The sequence below is a fragment of the Ovis aries genome, chromosome 2 (genome assembly GCF_016772045.2).
Source record: "Ovis aries strain OAR_USU_Benz2616 breed Rambouillet chromosome 2, ARS-UI_Ramb_v3.0, whole genome shotgun sequence".
Taxonomy (NCBI): domain Eukaryota; kingdom Metazoa; phylum Chordata; class Mammalia; order Artiodactyla; family Bovidae; genus Ovis; species Ovis aries.
The window spans coordinates 181,072,415-181,092,310 of NC_056055.1; the positions used below are offsets into that span (position 1 = coordinate 181,072,415).

The window sequence follows — 19,896 nt, forward strand, 5'->3', positions numbered from 1 at the left end:
TTGTCTGATTTTAAGCCCACTTAATGACTTGGAAGTTTACTTTGGCAACAGAACTTTCTGAGATGGGAAAACAAAATGTAGAAGTGGTCACAGTTCTCACCTCTTTATCAGCTATAGTAGTAGATTCAAGACTTAAAATTTGTTGTCAAATATGGAATTTTATAGAACACAATATGAATCCCAAAATAGACACCAGGAAAAATATTTTTCACCTCTATGACTCTATAGTAAAGGTGATCTCAGATTTAATAGTTATTCCAAAAGAAATGGAGGAAACACTTCATTATGAAACACAATAATATAACAAATTGTGGGAGGATTGTAATTTCAATGAACAGAATGAACACTAGTATTTATTTACCAAATATGTGGCCAATCATGTTTAACTGAAGTTATTATTGCAGTGAGAAGAAATAATAATTTGACTTCTAAGGAGTTTTAATTGACAGTATTATATTTGTGCAACGTACATTGACTATAGGATAAGAGAAGTTTTTATAATTACGTGCTGAAAAATGAAAGTATCAATATAAGCTCTATGAATCATGTAAATAATAATAACATAACAATATGGTTAAGTGGAAAGAGTTTCTTCACTAGATCCACATAGCTTAGAAAAATATAATTTCATTAAAATGTCACATACTTATCATCTCTCTCCCTAACCTATCTTTTACAATTTTCCTCATTTTCTCTGTATTCCATTATTTCATCATCTTTAATTAGTAAGAACCAAAATTTAAGGATATCTTTGCATCATCCACTATGGTCCTTAATGTCACCTTAATACGGAAGCTGTGATCCTTTGGAGGATTCCCTTTAGAAAGAAACAGGACTCTTTATAAGATGATATAAGATGTTTCTTGAAGATATATACTTGCAACCAATTATTCAACATATAATTTTCAGATATTTCTATGAAGTGCTTGGGGAATTATCCCATTTTGTCTCCACAAGCACTTCCATTTGCAAGAGATTTTTTCCCCATCAGAATCATTATTCAACAAATATTGATTGCATGTTGCAGGCAAACATGATACCGTATAAGGTAATATGGCGGATGCCAAGGGAATACACACCTGGACCTGATTCCAGTGGGAAAAGGAAACAAGCACTTAAAATCTTATCTAACTTGTGCTACAGGGTGTGAAATGTCCTAAGAGTCAAAAGTAAACTTTGAGAGAGAGAAATTCTCTAGATACATAGGCTGTAATGGAAGGAGGAAAATTTTTCTTCTAAGTGAAATTTGGATATCCTAAAAAAAATAAATTAAAAAAAAGAGATATTCAGAATATACAGAAGGAATTTATCTAATATAGCTGAAGTATAGACTAGCTGAAGAGAAGTAGTGGATGATAAGAGTGGAAAACCATGTAGAACACAAATACCAAATCACTGGAGTGTCAATGTTTCAATATTCAAACTTGAGTAAAGTTTGAACTTTATTTTATAGGTAATGAAGAATCACATTTTGAATTCTCTCTAAAACCAATTTTGCATTTCCAGAATTTAGTAAAAAACATATATATATATATATATATATATATATATATATATATATACTCATTAGAATAGAGCCTTTACTCCAAACTATAACTCTTCTTTTTGTTTCAGATTTTTCATTATTCGTATACTGCTTCATATGTGATCTACAATATACACACTAGGTAAGTTCTTTGGTCATCTGGTTTTCATGAGCAACTGTCCAACTGAACTGTAGGTGTAGGTGTCAATTTGTTCATGTAAAAATATTTACCTTTTTTCAAGGGAAGTTTGGGAGTTAAATCCTCCAGAAGTAGAGGATTCTGTCCTGCAGTATGCGGCCTGGGGTGTCCAAGGGCAGCAGCTGGTAAGTACAGGCATTAATATGCACCAAACACTGTCAGCCAGGGCCCTATGGAAAATGCTTACAGAAGCCACTGTCTCGTAATAATTGTCCTATTGTATGGATGTTTTCCGTTTACTTTATATCTTTTATCTAATACTCCAATTTAAGAATATACCAAACAGTACCAATACTATGTTGTCAATTAATTAAATAGTAAAAATTTATAGATTAATGTGTGATTAAACTGCTAGTTGACAATGAAACCCAGAAGAGATCCAAGAATATGAAGGCCAGTTCTGCAAAATTCCTGTTACATAATGTTTTATTTATTCTTAAAGCATTGTTCAGAGCAAAAATTTAAGATAGAAGTCTACACACTTGACAGTGTTCTCTTAAGAAAAGATTTTTTCATCATCATAATTTGAAATAATTTTGAAATTATCACAAGTTCAAAAAGAGAATGATTGATGTTAAAGCAGTTTGAGCTTCATGATATTCTTGTACATGTTTCATGCCTGCCTGGATATAGGCTTTAAGGGCAGACTGCTCAGAAAGTGGTATTGCTTGTTTGCATAGCTTGAACACGGTCAAAAGTAGTACAAATGGCCAAACTGATTTCTGCTTTTCGTGTGTGTTTATACGCCTACTAGCAACAATGTGAGAATTCCCTTTGTTCCGTATCCTCATCAATACCTAGTTTTTCCAGGCTGCCATATTTTTTGTTAATAATGACATTATTGCTTCTTCATTCCAATTTCTATACTTTTTATTTTATTAAAATCTTTTTGCACTAGCTAACCTACAGATGTGTCTAGTTATGGTGTGATAGTTTCTTTTTTTGTGGAAAGATTTTTTTTAATTGTTTTATTATGACTGTAAGATTAAGGTTTTGGTAATCTATGCAAATATAAAATTCCATTTCACCTAAATTTTCAACTGTTTATCATAATACATTTAAATTATCTGTTTTTTTAATCTTTACTTTTGTTTGTTTTGTTTCTGTATTTATTTTTTCATGTTTTCTAATATTATTTGTAGGTTCTGTCCTCTCTTTTTTCATGGTCAGCTTTGGTTGATATTTATAAATTTCACATTTGTCTTGTCAAAAAGCCAAATATTGAATTGATTTTATCCTTCCTAGTATAATGTTAGTGTTTCCTCTTTCTTTTTTAATAAATAACCGAAGACTAGAATTTTCTCTAAATTTTGCTTAATATTCATTCAAGTTTGATAGTGATATTTTTATACTAATTTGGTTTGAATATGTAGAAAATGGATCACATGTTCTTACTTCTGATGGGTTATTTTGATGTTTGTTTTCAAATTTACAAAACTATGAACTTGGATTTGAAATTGATTTCTAAATTTCAAAAGCAGGTCTCTGTCATACTGATTTTGAAAATAATGAGAGTTGATTAATGGCTTAACATAAACTTTTACAGATGTTTTCCATGTGGGAAGTACAATGTTTTATATGTACCTATTCAGTTCAGTTCAGTTCAGTCGCTCAGTAGTGTCCGACTCTTTGTGACCCCGTGAGCCTATTAGGTCTATCTTAATGCATAATTAAGTTTTTAAGACTTTTTAAAACAAAAGTTTGTCAATAACAATGAGAGAAATACATGCAAAGTTGCCAGACAGATTTGAAGCTGCTTAAGCATCTTTATGGTTGTATTTTATAAAGAAATCCTATGTAACAGTGTATTCACTGTCATATCTACTCTAAATGGTTGATAAATTATTTTAAAGACAACAAGTAGTAATTTAAAAATGAAAAAAATACTGCTGTGATTCTGTCCTCCTCAACAGAAGGCAGAAGCTACACTAAAACAGGCCTTAATCCAGGTACCCGCTTTGAAGTTGCTAAACCTAGAGAAAGCATTCCATCTATATGTCCACAAGAAGGAAGGCATAGATTTGGGAATGTTAACTTAAAGGTTGGGACCTGAACCCCAGTCAGTGGCACACTTCTCTAAGAGGCTCCACCCAACCACCTGAGGCTGGCCTCCCTGCCTTCAAAACCTTGCAGTCATTGCAAAGCTGATAAAAGATGCCTTAAAACTTGGGGGCAAACTATTTTTATTAGACACCAAGTGAAACAACTCCTAAATGGGAGAGGTCGTTTATGGATGTCTGATCAAAAGATCTTCAGATACCAAGTAATGTTTAATAAAATCCTGCCTGTTTGAGCTACAAGTGGTCTGTCATTCCAGATCTTTTTAACAATGAAACAGAAGGCAGAAGACCATATTCATAACAACAAACTAGTTATAGTTACAGCTCAGTTACAGCTCACCTGGCAAGCAGGCAGGGGCAAAGGGTAGTGGCTTCAAAGATGCAAGTGCAGGTCAACCCCTAAAGCGGTCCTGATTCCTCTTGGCTTCCCTTTTTATGGTTTCTGTCTCCTCCCTGTGGAGCCTGGTGGGTTATATCCTATGAAAAATAGGTGGTGGTTCAAGTATTCACCAGATTGTTTATGCCCAGGACCAGAGGTTATCACTCAGGTTCTCGACTTCCTCTTTTGTGGGCACCCCCTGTTCTGCTATCTTGGAGTCTTTATTTTTTGCTATTTAACTACCTGACAATTCTAATACCACAGATAATAAGCAGTGTGTTTGTCTTTATCATGTGTCTATTTTAGAGACATTTAAAACAGTGTAGGACTGTCTCTAGATCCGTTCCATTATGATAGTCCTGAAAGCTGACAGCAGAATATGCTAGATATAAAGGTGCAGGTCTGCTCCAGAGAGGGCAAGAATCATTGTGTTCATGGGCAGTGGTGAAGTAGGCAGTCACTGTAGTCCTACTCACTTTCCTCTGCTGCTGACAAGAGAGCTGGTTCATAGGGCAGAGGCAGATTCTAAACACACAAAATGTCAGAACACAGAAACCCAAGATAACCTCATGTTTGTGGCACTAGAGAGTCCTTGGGGAAAATCTATAAATGGCTCTTGTTCTCCATGTCTGAGAGGAGAAAAATTCTGTGCCTAAGTTTATGACAAAATAACAGTTTCATAGTCTCAATGAAGTAGTATAAGTTGCATGCAATTTCTCTAATGATTCATATTTGTTAATGATTCATTATTCTTTAATATATTTGAAACAATCATAAAAGTACTAAAAGTTTATAAAAAGCATAGATCTTCTCAAGGGAGTCATTTTGCAGGTGATTGAATCCTCATACATTTCTATCTTTGAGAATATTACTTAATCTCCATATGGCTTAGTCTCCTTATCTGTAAAGTACTGACAATAGCAGTGCTTTACTAATAATGCTATCATATTTAATATATTAATACAAAGTATTTTGAAAAATATCAAGCATATAGGATTTTAGAGGTGTTGTTTTTAAAAGATAAACAAATAAAAAACTTTGTCACTTGAATTTTAACTTCTTTAGGACTTTTGATGTCACTAAACTTTTGAAGAAATGAGGTTAAGTTCTGTGTAATGGCATTTTTCAAAGTCATTTGGGAAAGTTTGCGACAAATACCACTCTTATTGAGGTTATGTTTTGTGCAAGTAAACATAAATTCAATGTATTATCATTAAAGAGTTATCTCTACAAATGGCTAATGGTCCATTTCATGTGAATGACAGGCTTTGTCAATATTTGAAGCCATTAGCAAACTCTTCAATATGATTTATCAGAGATGACCCATTGCAGTTAATTTAAATGAGTCTTATAGTGTTTATAAACTAAGGACAATTCTCAGTTTCTAATATTATTTGCTGTAAAATAAACCCCTGCCTATAAAGAAGAAAGGTAAGGGGTTAGGCATAATTCATAAATAAATTCTTAATTAAAATTTAAAGGATGTAGAATTTTTTAGTAGCACTAGGTGTAGGGGAAAACAACTTGGATGGGTCCAACTACATGAGGAAAGAATCTGACATAATACAACATGTATTATTTAGAAAAGGCAGTGAATACATTACTTTAGTTGTAGCAAATGTATTATAGAAATAAATAATAGATCTTGAAACAGGAAAAGGTATATTAGTCATTCATTTGAAAACAATTCTGGTTTAAGAAGATATAGCCTATTTCTTTTCAAAATAGCTTCATCATATGAAAGTTAAAATCACTCATTGTAAAACATTTTGAAAATTCATATAGTTCCTATAATTATATGAATTCTTCTAAATTCATACATTGGAGAAGGAAATGGCAACCCACTCCAGTACTCTTGCCTGGAGAATCCCTTGGACAGAGGGGCCTGGTGGGCTATAGTCCATGGGGTCACAGAGTCGGACATGACTAAGTGACTGACACACACACACAAATTCATATATAAAAATTAATTATACTTACCTATAATTCCACCATGATAATTGAAAGATTTTGAAAAGCAAACGAAATTTGAGCATAAGAAGGAAAAAACATTTCACTGACTAAAATATGCTATCTAGAATTAGAAAAAATAAACTCAGTTCAAACTCAGATTCTCTGTTTTTTATTTTGTGACTTATGGAAGGTTGAAAGCTTTAAGCTTGCTTGTTTTAAAAATGAAAGAAAATCATAGCTATTCTCAGTTTAAATGAGATAGGTCATATTCACAAGTTGATTTCCAGAAAACAGTATTAATCATGTATATGTGTATGTATGTGTATGTATCATATATATGTGTATGTGTATTTAGAGAGAGAAAAGAAACTTGACTCATACAATTATGGAAGCAATGTGGTCAGCTGGAAACTCTGATTTAGAATCACAATCTTGAGCTGCACAACTGAGGCAGAAGTTCTCTTTCAGGAAGCCTGTTTTTGCTGTTAAGGTTTTCAACTGATTAGAAAGGAAAAACCATATTATTTTTTAGTTAAAGTGAACTGATTATAAATGCTAATCATACCTTTTAATTACATTCACAACAGGAGTAGTGTTTGACCAAAGAGAGACCAAAACTTAGTCAAATTTACATATAAAATTAGCCATCACAACATAGTAAGGACACAATCAGTTCAGTTCTGTCGCTCAGTCACGTCCGACTATTTGCGACCCCATGAATCACAGCATGCCAGGCCTCCCTGTCCATCACCAACTCCCGAAGTTCACTCAGACTCACATCCATCGAATCAGTGATGCCATCCAGCCATCTCATCCTCTGTCGTCTCCTTCTCCTGCCCCCAATCCCTCCCAGCATCAGAGTCTTTTCCAATGAGTCAACTCTTCACATAGGGTGGCCAAAGTACTGGAGTTTCAGCTTCAGCATCATTCCTTCCAAAGAAATCCCAGGGCTGATCTCCTTCAGAACGGATTGGTTGGATCTCCTTGCAGTCCAAGGGACTCTCAAGAGTCTTCTCCAACACCACAGTTCAAAAGCATCAAGTCTTCGGTGCTCAGCCTTCTTCACAGTCCAACTCTCACATCCATACATGAACACAGGAAAAGCCATAGCCTTGACTAGACGGACCTTAGTCGGCAAAGTAATGGCTCTGCTTTTGAATATGCTGTCTAGGTTGGTCATAACTTTTCTTCCAAGGAGTAAGCGTCTTTTAATTTCATGGCTACAATCACCATCTGCAGTGATTTTGGAGCCCCCCCCCCAAAATGTCTGACACTGTTTCCACTGTTTCCCCATCGATTCACCATGAAGTGATGGGACCAGATGCCATGATCTTCATTTTCTGAATGTTGAGCTTTAAGTCAACTTTTTCACTCTCCTCTTTCACTTTCATCAAGAGGCTTTTTAGCTCCTCTTCACTTTCTGCCATAAGAGTGGTGTCATCTGAATATCTGAGGTTACTGATATTTCTCCCGGCAATCTTGATTCCAGCTTGTGTTTCTTCCAGTCCAGTGTTTCTCATGATGTACTCTGCATAGAAGTTAAATAAGCAGGGTGACAATATACAGCCTTGACGTACTCCTTTTCCTATTTGGAACCAGTCTGTTGTTCCATGTCCAGTTCTAACTATTGCTTCCTGACCTGCATACAGATTTCTCAAGAGGCAGGTCAGGTGGTCTGTATTCCCATCTCTTTCAGAATTTTCCACAGTTTATTGTGATTCACACAGTCAAAGGCTTTGGCATAGTCAATAAAGCAGAAATAGATGTTTTTCTGGAACTCTCTTGCTTTTTTGATGATCCAGCAGATGTTGGCAATTTGATCCCTGGTTCCTCTGCCTTTTCTAAAACCAGCTTGAACATCAGGGAGTTCATGGTTCACACATTGCTGAAGCCTGGCATGGAGAATTTTGAGCATTACTTTACTAGCATGAGTGCAATTGTGTGGTAGTTTGAGCATTCTTTTGCATTGCCTTTCTTTGGAATTGGAATGAAAACGGACCTTTTCCAGTCCTGTGGCCACTGCTGAGTTTTCCAAATCTGCTGGCATATTGAGTGCAGCACTTTCACAGCATCATCTTTCAGGATTTGAAATAGCTCAATTGGAATTCCTTCACCTCTACTAGCTTTGTTCGTAGTGATGCTTTCTAAGGCCCACTTGATTTTACATTCCATGATGTCTGGCTCTAGATGAGTGATCACACAATTGTGATTATCTGGGTCGTGAAGATCTTTTTTGTACAGTTCTGTGTATTCTTGCCACCTCTTAATATCTTCTGCTCTGTTAGGTCCATACCATTTCTGTCCTTTATCGAGCCCATCTTTGCATGAAATGTTCCCTTGGTATCTCTAATTTTCTTGAAGAGATCTCTAGTCTTTCCCATTCTGTTGTTTACCTCTGTTTCTTTGCATTGATCGCAGAAGAAGGCTTTCTTATCTCTTCTTGCTATTCTTTGGAACTCTGCATTCAGATGCTTATATCTTTCCTTTTCTCCTTTGTTTTTCACCTCTCTTCTTTTTTTTTTTCCCACCTCTGTTCTTATCACAGCTATTTGTAAGGCCTCCCCAGACAGCCATTTTGCTGTTTTGCATTTCTTTTCCATGGGGATGATCTTGAACCCTGTCTCCTGTACAATGTCACGAACCTCATTCCGTAGTTCATCAGGCACTCTATCTATCAGATCTAGGCCCTTAAATCTATTTCTCACTTCCACTGTATAATCATAAGGGATTTGATTTAAGTCATACCTGAATGGTCTAGCAGTTTTCCCTACTTTCTTCAATTTGAGTCTGAATTTGGTAATAAGGAGTTCATGATCTGAGCCACCGTCAGCTGCTGTTCTTGTTTTTGTTGACAGTATAGAGTTTCTCCATCTTTGGCTGCAAAGAATATAATCAATCTGATTTTGGTGTTGACCATCTGGTGGTGTCCATGTGTAGAGTCTTCTCTTGTGTTGTTGGAAGAGGGTGTTTGCTATGACCAGTGCATTTTCTTGGCAAAACTCTATTAGTCTTTGCCCTACTTCATTCTGCATTCCAAGGCCACATTTGCCTGTTACTCCAGGTGTTTCTTGACTTCCTACTTTTGCATCCAGTCCCCTATAATGAAAAGGACATCTTTTTTGGGTGTTTCTTCTAAAAGGTCTTGTTGGTGTTCATAGAACCGTTCAACTTCAGTTTCTTCAGCGTTACTGGTTGGGGCATAATCACACAATAAATGATATCTATTCATTTGATTCTCACTTGTCCTTTCATGTATTAACATAATTAGTGCAGAATTTCATCTCTTTCCCCTAAAACATTTTACAGCTTATTTTCTAATATCCCTTCTTCAGTGGCTAGCCACTCTAATTCACACCTGCAGAGATATGGATAATAATGCAGATCTTTAACAGCTGCCGCAAGCTTATGGAATGTCACTGAAGTGTCACAGAGTGCCACTGATGCGACTCACAGGATGTGACTCAGGTGTCGCATCATCTGACTCCTGACACTCCATCACAGCACACAGCACAGACTTTGCTCTGCCTGAACTAAACTCTGTAATTTGCACAGGGTGACACAGGGCTGCTCTATGTTCTAAGACATTTCCCTTTCTATACCCAGCCATTGTTTTCTTTTCATCAGAACTCTTTGTCAAAGACTTCCCATCCTCTTTGACAATTTTTTCCACAATATGTTTACATCTAAGTGAATTGCTTACTCCTCAATAGTCTAACATTCTATATATAGGTCTTTAGTTTCTTTAGGCAGATATATTCCTAAGTATTTTATTCTTTTCATTGCAATGGTAAATGGAATTGTTTCCTTAATTTCTCTTTCTATTTTCTCATTATTAGTGTATAGGAATGCAAGGGATTTCTGTGTGTTGATTTTATACCCTGCAACTTTACTATATTCATTGATTAGCTCTAGTAATTTTCCGGTGGAGGCTTTGGAGTTCTCTATGTAGAGGATCATGTCATCTGCAAACAGTGAGAGTTTTACTTCTTCCTTTCAAATTTAGATTCCTTTTATTTCTTTTTCTGTTCTGATTGCTGTGGCCAAAACTTCCAAAAGTGGCAGATTCATGTGGATGTATGGCAAAACCAATACAGTATTGTAAAGTAATTAACCTCCAATTAAAATAAATAAATCTATATTTAAAAAAAGAATAAGTATGGTTCTGGCACAACAGGCAAAACAAAATAGTCTAACATTCTTGTTTTTTACCTCAGATTTTAAATATTTTATATTATTTATATACATTGCTATATTCCACCACTGAGCTATAGTCATTTCCAGGGCAGACAGAATAAAGAATATGCTAAATGTCTCTGACCTCGCTCTCTGTTCCGTTTTTCTCTCATCTTCCATCCCCTCTTCCTCCTTCATAAAAATTCATTTAGCACAAGGCAAAAGGCTTATTTAATAAGAATCTAATGAAAGATAACTGTTGTCTCCATGGATAATGGGATGCCAAAGAAGGTTTTGAGAATGGCATAATATGAAAAAATATCATACATGAAAAGACACGTTTGGCAGGAAAGTTTATAACAGAGTGTAGGTAACTAAAGGCAAAGAGCTAGGTTTAGAGGCCATTAGTATAATTTAGCACTGATTTGATAAGAAACAATATATTTAAGAGATGAATAAATCAAGATTTAAACTGAGAAACTTTGCTTGTAGTTGAAAAATAAAAATATAAAGTATTTATTATATATAAATTATATGTGTATTTCTATACATTTTACAAATAAACTCATTTAGACTCCTAATTTATTTAAGCCACTTTACTGAATACAAATAAAAATTGATGCATACTAAAGGCTGTACTTTGCATTGAATACATACAAAAGACTTTACATATTTAATGTATAAAACTTGATGAGATGAAAATAACTAAACATCACGAAAGCATCACCACCATCAACAACATAAACATATGTCACCTCCAAAAGATTTTTACTGCTCTCTACTTTTTCATGTGATAAGAACACAATATAAGATAGATTCCTTGCTAGATAGTGCTAGTATTTCTTTCAGTCTATTTAGGGTAAAATAAAATCACCATACCTATTTTTTCAATGGCATAAAGCTTTAAACATATTCAGTGTGTTACTTAATTTATCAAAACTTAGGTGTTTAAAGAAATCACATTTCTGCACGTTATTATCTATATATCTGAAAAACATAATGTTTAGGTAATTCTCCAAATATAAACTGTTGCTGTTGGTTAATCACTGAGTGGTGTCTGATTCTTTGCAACCCCATGGACCGTAGCCTGCCAGGCTCCTGTGTCCATGGGATTTCCCAGACAAGAATCCTAGAGCGGGTTGCCATTTCCTTTTCCTATCTAGTGGCACGTAGATAGTTTACCACTGAGCCACCATGGAAGCCCTTCCAAATACGAATACAAAACTATCAAATTTTCTATCACCTGCATTTTTACCTACGAAATATTTACCTTAAAATTGTATTAAAATCTTAAGTGATTAGCAAGGGTTCTTTGCCTCTAGAACAGTTTCAATTTCTTTGGCGTAACTTGCTTACATTTTAATTAATAAACATTTTGAACTATTTTATTGACTTTACAGGTTGACCTTAATCCTTCTTGGTTTAAAAGCAGATGTGTAAGGTAGCATTTTTCAAACATGTCATTGAGATCTCATGTCCCCCACTATAAATCAACACGATTTTGCTTCATATGTTAGTATCTCTTTTTTTCCAGTATAAAAGTGATCATTTTAAATATCATTAAGATATATTCAAGAGATATATGATAAGCATTTGCAAATGTAAGATATACATGTGCATACTCTTACATACATTCACTCCCTGCTGCTGGTGTCATGTACATTTGGAAAAAAGGTCATGGTTTAGAGTCCCAGCATACCAGCATACCAGAGGGGACATAGAAATAAAGAAAAGCAACCACTGAGAGTCAAGTTCTGTGTGTGTGTGCTTCGTCACTTCAGTGGTGTTGCTTCAGTGGTGTCTGAAGCTTTGCAACCCCATGGACTATAGCCTGCCAGTCTTCTCTGTCCATGGGATTCTAGAGGCAAGAATACTGGAGTGGATTGCGATGCCCTTCTTCAGGGGATCTTCCCAACCCAGGGATCAAACCTACATCTCCTCTGTCTCCTGCATTGCAGGTGGATTCTTTACCCACTGAGCCATCTGGGAAGCTGAAACAACGTCTATTTCAAGTTAATTTTTGCTGTGTTGTGTGTGGTATGGTGCTCTTTCCTAGTGAGTACTTTGGTGCGGGAAATCTTCCAGGAAATTTACACCATAACATCTTCAAGTGTATGGAGTGATAAACTTTTCTCATATAAATGAAGCTGGACCTTTTTAAAAACTGTATTTATTTTCATTAGTGGCAAGAAGTGAAAGCAAGATGACTTTTTCATTTCATCTGGAACAAAATTAGTTTGTGTTTTTATTTCCATGAGATAATAAAAGCAGTGATTCTTACTGCCTTCTAGTACTAGATATACCTAAGGTCTAATGGGTCTCACTTCAAGTTTGGGATAAGGAAAATCAGTATCAAGAAGTATACTATTTTTCTATAATCAATATTTTGCCTAGTAGTAACTGATGAATAATTGGGTTTTTTAAAAAATCACAACAAAAATACCCTTAAAATATCTCAAGCATTTTGACTGATACTTTTGCATTGTATTCAAGTACATGTTTACATTAATGTATCATGTTGGCAGGGATTCCCTGATGGCTCACCAAGTAAAGAATCTGCCTGCAATCCAGGAGACATAGGAGATGTAGGTTCCATCCCTGGGTCAGGAAGACACCCTGAAGGAGGAAATGGCAATCCAATCCAGTATTCTTTCCTGAGAAATACCATGGACAGAGGATTCTTGCTGGCTACAGTCCATAGGGCCATAAGGAGTTGGACAGGATGGAGTGACTGAATGCATACTCCCACATACCTACATACATCATGTAGGTATATCATCATGTATAATACATCATGTAGGCAAATGTGACAGGAAGTACATTCTCACATAAGTAAAATAACAGTGTAAGTGTATATGTGGAAAGCTATGTAATTACAATATATAATTTAAAGGAAAAGTAATTTCCACTACTATCCAATATAAATCTCTTAGTGTCTTCTAAATATTTAAGCAGCATATCTATGACTTTTCTACCAAATTCACAGATTTCCAAAAGAAATGGAAAATGAAATTCTTATCCTTTATGAGCAACATATTTCAGATTATTTTCTTCCAGTTAAGTATTGCTTATTTCAGTGTAAGGAAAAAACTTAGCAACTCATGTACTGTTAGCTATACTTGTATTGCTTTTAAAGGGTTAACACTGGCAGTATTAGAAGCCGCTTGGTAAGTAAGAGGTGACTTGACTTTGATGACTGCCTTGGTCTATAAACAAACTCTTTGACTGCTTTGGTTTTTAAACAAATTCTCTGAAAGCAAGAGTTCAAATTCTGTAATTCTCATAGCATGTATAGCTGTATATTGAGCTATGGAGTTAGCAGCATGAATTTTCCATTGAAAATAATAAAAAAGAAACTGCTTAGAGAAGATGTTGTAACCTGTGCTAGTATGTGAAAATGAAGATTGTTAGATACTGACAGTTATAAGTGAGGCCAGCCCTGACTTAGATTTAGAGAGTGACTAGAAATATTACCAAACTTATATCTAATAATAATAATATTAATAACTAAAAACAAGAAAAGAACACCATCAGTTCATTGTATGCCATTTGAGAATACCATTTATGTATGCTGTATTTATTCAACATTTGGAAAAATCAAATGGAAGTCAATACTATATATATAAAGGGCCAATTTTAATGACAGAACATCTAAATTTTACTTATCTCTTCCAAGGGGAGGTGGTAGTCTTTATTCTGATTTAAAGTGCTTCATTTGGTTTAACCAGTATGAATTACAAAATTTTATAGAGCTTTTTACTAGGTCTTATGAACTTGTTACTTATTAGGTGTATAAATAGCATAATATCTATTCTAGAAACTCAAAGGAAATAGACTTAAAGATGAGAATACTCACCTTTGGAAACACCTACAACAGGAAAATTGTAACATGGGCCTCACCTTGCAGGGGGAGTCCTCTCTGAGATGATGGAGCAATTTCTTGGAGGCAGTAACCAACCAGCTGAGTTTTGGAGTTATATACCAAGATTTAGACCATTACTTAAAGGCATCTTCTGGACTATAAGGAAGTTCTCAATTTGAAAAGAAATAGAGTAGACTGGTATGGAATCATGCTTGAATTATTTTGTTTATACTTTTAATAAAAGAAACTCATAATTTATACATTATTTCCAAATATCTCATCTTTTGAAAAAAATAAACTATAAATATAAAATATGTCAGCAGACTTGAACTAGAATGAATAACCATAAAAATTCTCTGTAATAAAAACTCATTATGTTTCCCTTAACTTACATTTAAACAATTTTGAGTTATTTAGTAATAATAAGATAAATGCAACAGCCATATCTTTTTCCCCTATTTGTTTGTTTCCCAACATATAGAACAATTTCTGTGGCACTTCTTGTCTCATGCTGCTCCTAATGTGGAATTAAATAATATATTATGGTGTTAGAGCTAGAAACATTCTAGGACTGAAGATTTTTAAACTAAAAATGTAGATCATACATAATCCAGTGTACTGACTACTTTGAACAGATCCTGCTAAGCAGACCATTTGAATGGAATAGCAACATAGATGATGATCAGTGAAGGTTTTTAAATATTAGACTCTTTCTGTTTCATTGCAGCTAAGGTCTTGTATATCTATTATTCTTACTTTTAACCATACAGGGTTATTCAACAGTGCTGCCAAGTCATATTCCCTTAATGAGTATGACTAAATAAAAATTTTAATAATAAGATTATAGTAGTGTTTATCGTAAGATATGAAACCATCCTATACAAACCCTGAGGTATGAAGATTCCAATTAGGAAAAGTTCAGTATTCTAGTGATTTGCTGTTTTTTCATAAAATGGCATGAAGAGAACTCTCTGAGCAAACTGGTCTACGTTGATGTCAAGATTCCTCATGTCAGAAATAATTCCAGGTATCCTTCTGTGATGTGGTAGAGGAACCCTCCCCTTGCTCTCCTTCTTAAGAACAACAAAGATACTGAACATGTGAAAAGAAACTCTATATTTATGATACTATGAATCGACCACAACCTAAACTATTGTCTCTAAGGAACATGAAGTAATGATTCTCCAGAGCCAGGAAAAAGTGGAAAGCAACTATACTCTTTGGCAGATTTCAGAAATGCAGAGAAAGAGTCAAATTGACTATTTTGGCTGGTAATTTCAATGCTTGTCTTATAAAAGATATAGTCTTATGGAAAATCCATATAGTTATATGGAAAATCAGTAAGGATATAAAAAATTTGATCAACACAATCAATCATGACACAGTACCCAACAATTACAGAATACAGGGCATTTTTAAATGCACTTAAAGTGGTCTTAGAACAAGTCTCAAAAAGTATAGACATGGGATTCAAGAAAAGTATGTTCTTGGGCCATAAAGGAATTAAATTAGAAATCAAAAATAAACGTAAACCACACACACACATATACAAACACACATTTTTAATGGGCCATGAGTATATCCAATAAGAAATATAGTATCTATCCATTCTAAATATAGAATTTATCTTGTGGATATATCATACCTATGTCTAAACATCAGAAAACTTACTGTAATATTATTTATAATTAAAAAAAAACAGTAAAATAATAGAAACAACTTAAGTAAGTCATCATTATGAGACCAGTAAAATAAATTAGGGTGCATGAAATATAAAATACTAAGAAGCCATTAAAATTAGTATGATCCTTCCACATGTGCAGATATTCAGTGCCATCCACTAGTAAAAGTTAATTAAATTCATAAATATGCTCATTATTGTAGTAAGTAAAACAACACTAATTATATACATATATATAAATTATATATATACAATTTATTATATTTTCTTGAACTTGTCTTCTTTTAAAATAAAATATACTTTTATTGATATGCATAATAAAACAAAACTACATATATATGTGTACTATATGTTAGGAATGGTTATATAAAATGAGATTTCACCTGTGTTACCATATGAAACCTAATCAGGGACAAATGTATCAAGGAGATATATGTTAGTAAAAAAATAACTCCTGGTTTAGAGCAGCAGTATAATAGGTAATTTAGTCTTTAAAAATATTTGATGTTATTATATTGTTTTAATGATTAGGAGAGAAATTAAAGTTTGAGAAAGAATGAAGGACATAAAAGATAAAAAGCCAAATGAAAAGCAACCATGGCATTCATCTTCAATTCAGCTTGTTAGGAAAAAGAGTTACTGATATTGAAGATGAATATTAAATGATTTTGGTCACTAACCGGCTAACCTACTATGAGGAAGTAGAGTGTTCCTGTGAAACCCCTATTAGGAGATGAATTGGCATAAATGAAGAAGCAGTTACCAGAGGACACATCTTGCTAATGGATTCACAAAGTTAATCAAGATAAAGCACAGTTGCTCATAGACTGGTCAGAGCTCTGATGGCTTGTCTCACATGGGTGTAGTTCCTGAGGGAGGTGCTAGGCGGCGCCACTCTCACTGATAGCTGTCTGCACTGCCTCTGTGATGCCCTCCCTGCAAAGCAAAGGCGGAACGCTATTTGAGCTTTTCTCTGTGTTTTGTTAAAACAGAAGTCCTCTGGGTTTCTTTCCATTAGTGAAAACAGGAACTAATGTAATAGGTCTTTCTAAAAGCGAAGTGGTATAACTTTTTCAGAACGTGGATATTTCTGTCTTGTTTCTAAGGTACCCTAATAAGAAAAGTAGAATAGAAGGTGAAAGTGAAAATGCAAGTCGCTCAGTGGTGTCCTACTCTTTGCGACCCCATGGACTATACTGGGGTCGGAATATGGCCAGAATACTGGAGTGGATAGCCTTTCTGTTTTCCAGAGGATCTTCCCAACCCAGGGATCAAACCTAGGTCTCCCGCTTTTCTGGTGAATTCTTTACCAGCTGAGCCACAAAGGGGAAGAACAGAACGTAATTATATTAAAAATTGGTCCTCAAATCTCTATCCATTCAAAATTATTCTAATAATCATACTTTATGTAATAAACTAGTTCACTTTTGACTTCTTTTTATGTTATCCAAATTGAATATTTTCCAAAGTAACTTTCCTTTGGAAGATTTATACTGTATTCTAACTAGTTTTAAATCTGTTTTTTTTTTTTTTTAAAGTCCTTTCTTGTCCTTGGAAGCATAATGATGTATATCTATTAGTATATCAGATCTTTCATTCTTGGAACTAGAATTTTCCTTAAATTTAAACCACTATAACTTTAAAAATTATGTTACTTACCCAATACCAATGGATTCAATCTGAAAAAGAAACTATATTTATTATACCAGGAATATGATAAATTTTATACTGGAAAATTTCTTTCAGCCTCCATGTCCAGAGCATTCTCCATTTAAAGTCGAATAAGTGGTTTCTCAAACCTGATATGGTAGATTGAACTTTTATAGTCTTCATGAAAATTCAACTATAAACTCTGGACAAAACATTAAAAACAAAAAAGAAAACTATGCTGGAGCCTGAACAAGAGTGAGCAGGTTTTGGAAGGGAGCAAAAAATAATAGTAAAGTGACACTCAAGGTGCAAACTCTTCGTTTTGTATGTTTTCTTTAGGGTTCTACCCTAAGAGTAGCGATATTTGAGGCAGAGGTGGACATATAGGGAGCTGAATCTTTGAAAGTAAACATCTCTGTCTTTCAGACAGGAGCAAGAGAAAGGTCCCCTTGGTGACCAGGACTGTCAGAGACTAAGAAGGAAGAGAATTTTCAAGCAAGGTCCTTAAAGTTGCCTTCTGTGTTCCATGAGCATCTCAAAAATAAATGCATAAAGAATTGAAAAGATAGAATATATCAGCAAAGAAATATATATATATATATAATATGCAAAACCTATATATCTCCATCTCTATTTATTTGTTTAGCTACCTATCATATATAAAATATTTTATACACATATATACAAAAATCTTTTAAAAAACTAAAATGGACATTTTAAAAATTACTAAACAACACCTAAAAAAATTAACTGAATGAGATTTAAAGCCAAATAAAATGAGAGAGCAGTGACATATTGATTAACACAAATCATTTAATCTGAAAAAATTAATGAGAACGTTTAAAAAATAAAATATAGAGCCTCGCAAACTAATAATAAAATTGCAAAAAGTCGAATTTTATGGTAACCGATATTTTAAAAGGAGAAGAGAATGAGGCAGGAAAAATATTTGAGGAAGTGATAACCAGAAATTCTAAAATTTAATAAAAATTATAAATTCACGTATTCAAGAGGTTCAGTAACACCCCTCCCACCCCCAAGAAGAAAAGTAAATTCCAGAAGAACCATGTTGCTTTTGTTTAGTCGCTAAATCATGTCCAACTCTGCAACCGCATGGACTGTGGCTCACCAGGCTCCTCTGTCCATGGGATTTTCCAGGCAAAATACTGGAGTGAGTTGCCATGCACTTCTCCAGGGCAATCTTCCTGACCCAGGGATTGAACCCTCATCTCCTGAATTGGCAAGTGACTTCTTTACCACTGGGCCACCTGGGAAGCCCAAAAGGACCATCTTGGGAACAAATTAATCAAACTACTGAAAACAGAAGAAAAAGAGAAAATGTTGAAGGTGCCAGAGAAACACTGCAATATAAAACATACAAAGGGACAACAATTAGAGTACCTTTAAAAAAAAAAAAAAAAAAGAATGCCTACAGACTTTCTGTAAGAAACCATGGAAAATCAAGGTGAAAGGAAGGCAATTTCAGGTAAAAGAAAAATTTAAAAATTGATCACCAGATCTATGCTTAAGAAATTCCTCCAGTTTGAATAAAAAAGATACCAGAGGGAAACAGATCTTCAGGAATGAAAAGCAGAAGATTGGAAATGTTACACATATGAGTAAACACCAAGCACTAAATTATCTCTTAATTTCCTGTGTAAAACATACTACTGTTAAAAGCAAAAATGATGATATGCTTTGAGATCTTATAATGTATGTACATGTGAGACTATTTACAGTGATTAACAATAAAAGTGGTTGAGGGGTTAGAAAACTACATTTACAGCATTTCTATATTTTACATGAGCTTATGAATTTCCTCAATGGTAACTTACTCAAGGCACTTCAAGTTGTTAGTTGATTAATACAAATCAACTTATCAGTTAAATAATTTTAAAATGTAGAGGTATGTGATAGTCTGTTTACTCTCTTCAGTTAAAATTAGTAGAATCATGCATTCATAAGAAAATGTTAATTTTATAAAACATGTTTGTTCCTATTACATTTTGTAAATTGAAACCAGTTTTTCTGAAGGTGCCTTATAAGTGATTAACAATATATAATTTTTTCAACTTCTTTCTAAATCATTGTAAGTTTTTCTGATTCTAGTTCTTATGGATTTTATTTCTAAAACCAGAGTATATTCTTTTGGTGGTTGATACAGTTTTAATTATATGGTTAATAAAATATGTATTAAGTAATTCAGTTAGCATGAATTCAGTTCTGATAGCATATATTACCCCCAAAGATGAAGACCTTCAAGAAATAAGTTAGTAATATGTAGAAAACATTTCTTGTGTAAAAAAAAAAAAAGCCACTAGAGTTTTTAGAGAATAAGTAGCTTGTCTTTAGAATCTGCTATGTTAGTCACTAGAGAATCTTGTTAGAGTGAAATTACAGAATTGCTGAGACAT

The 19,896-nt window shown here is 34.1% G+C and overlaps 1 protein-coding gene across 3 annotated transcripts in view; it reads left to right on the forward strand.

Annotated features, from left to right (window-relative positions):
- DPP10 (dipeptidyl peptidase like 10) overlaps nt 1–19,896 on the forward strand; it is a 770,042-nt gene that overhangs the window by 599,643 nt on the left and 150,503 nt on the right. For all 3 annotated transcript variants that reach the window (XM_042243952.2, XM_042243953.2, XM_060411166.1), the window contains 2 exons: nt 1,615–1,667; nt 1,768–1,849. In XM_042243952.2, the coding sequence (XP_042099886.1) occupies nt 1,615–1,667; nt 1,768–1,849 (135 nt within the window). The remainder of the gene's footprint in view (nt 1–1,614; nt 1,668–1,767; nt 1,850–19,896) is intronic.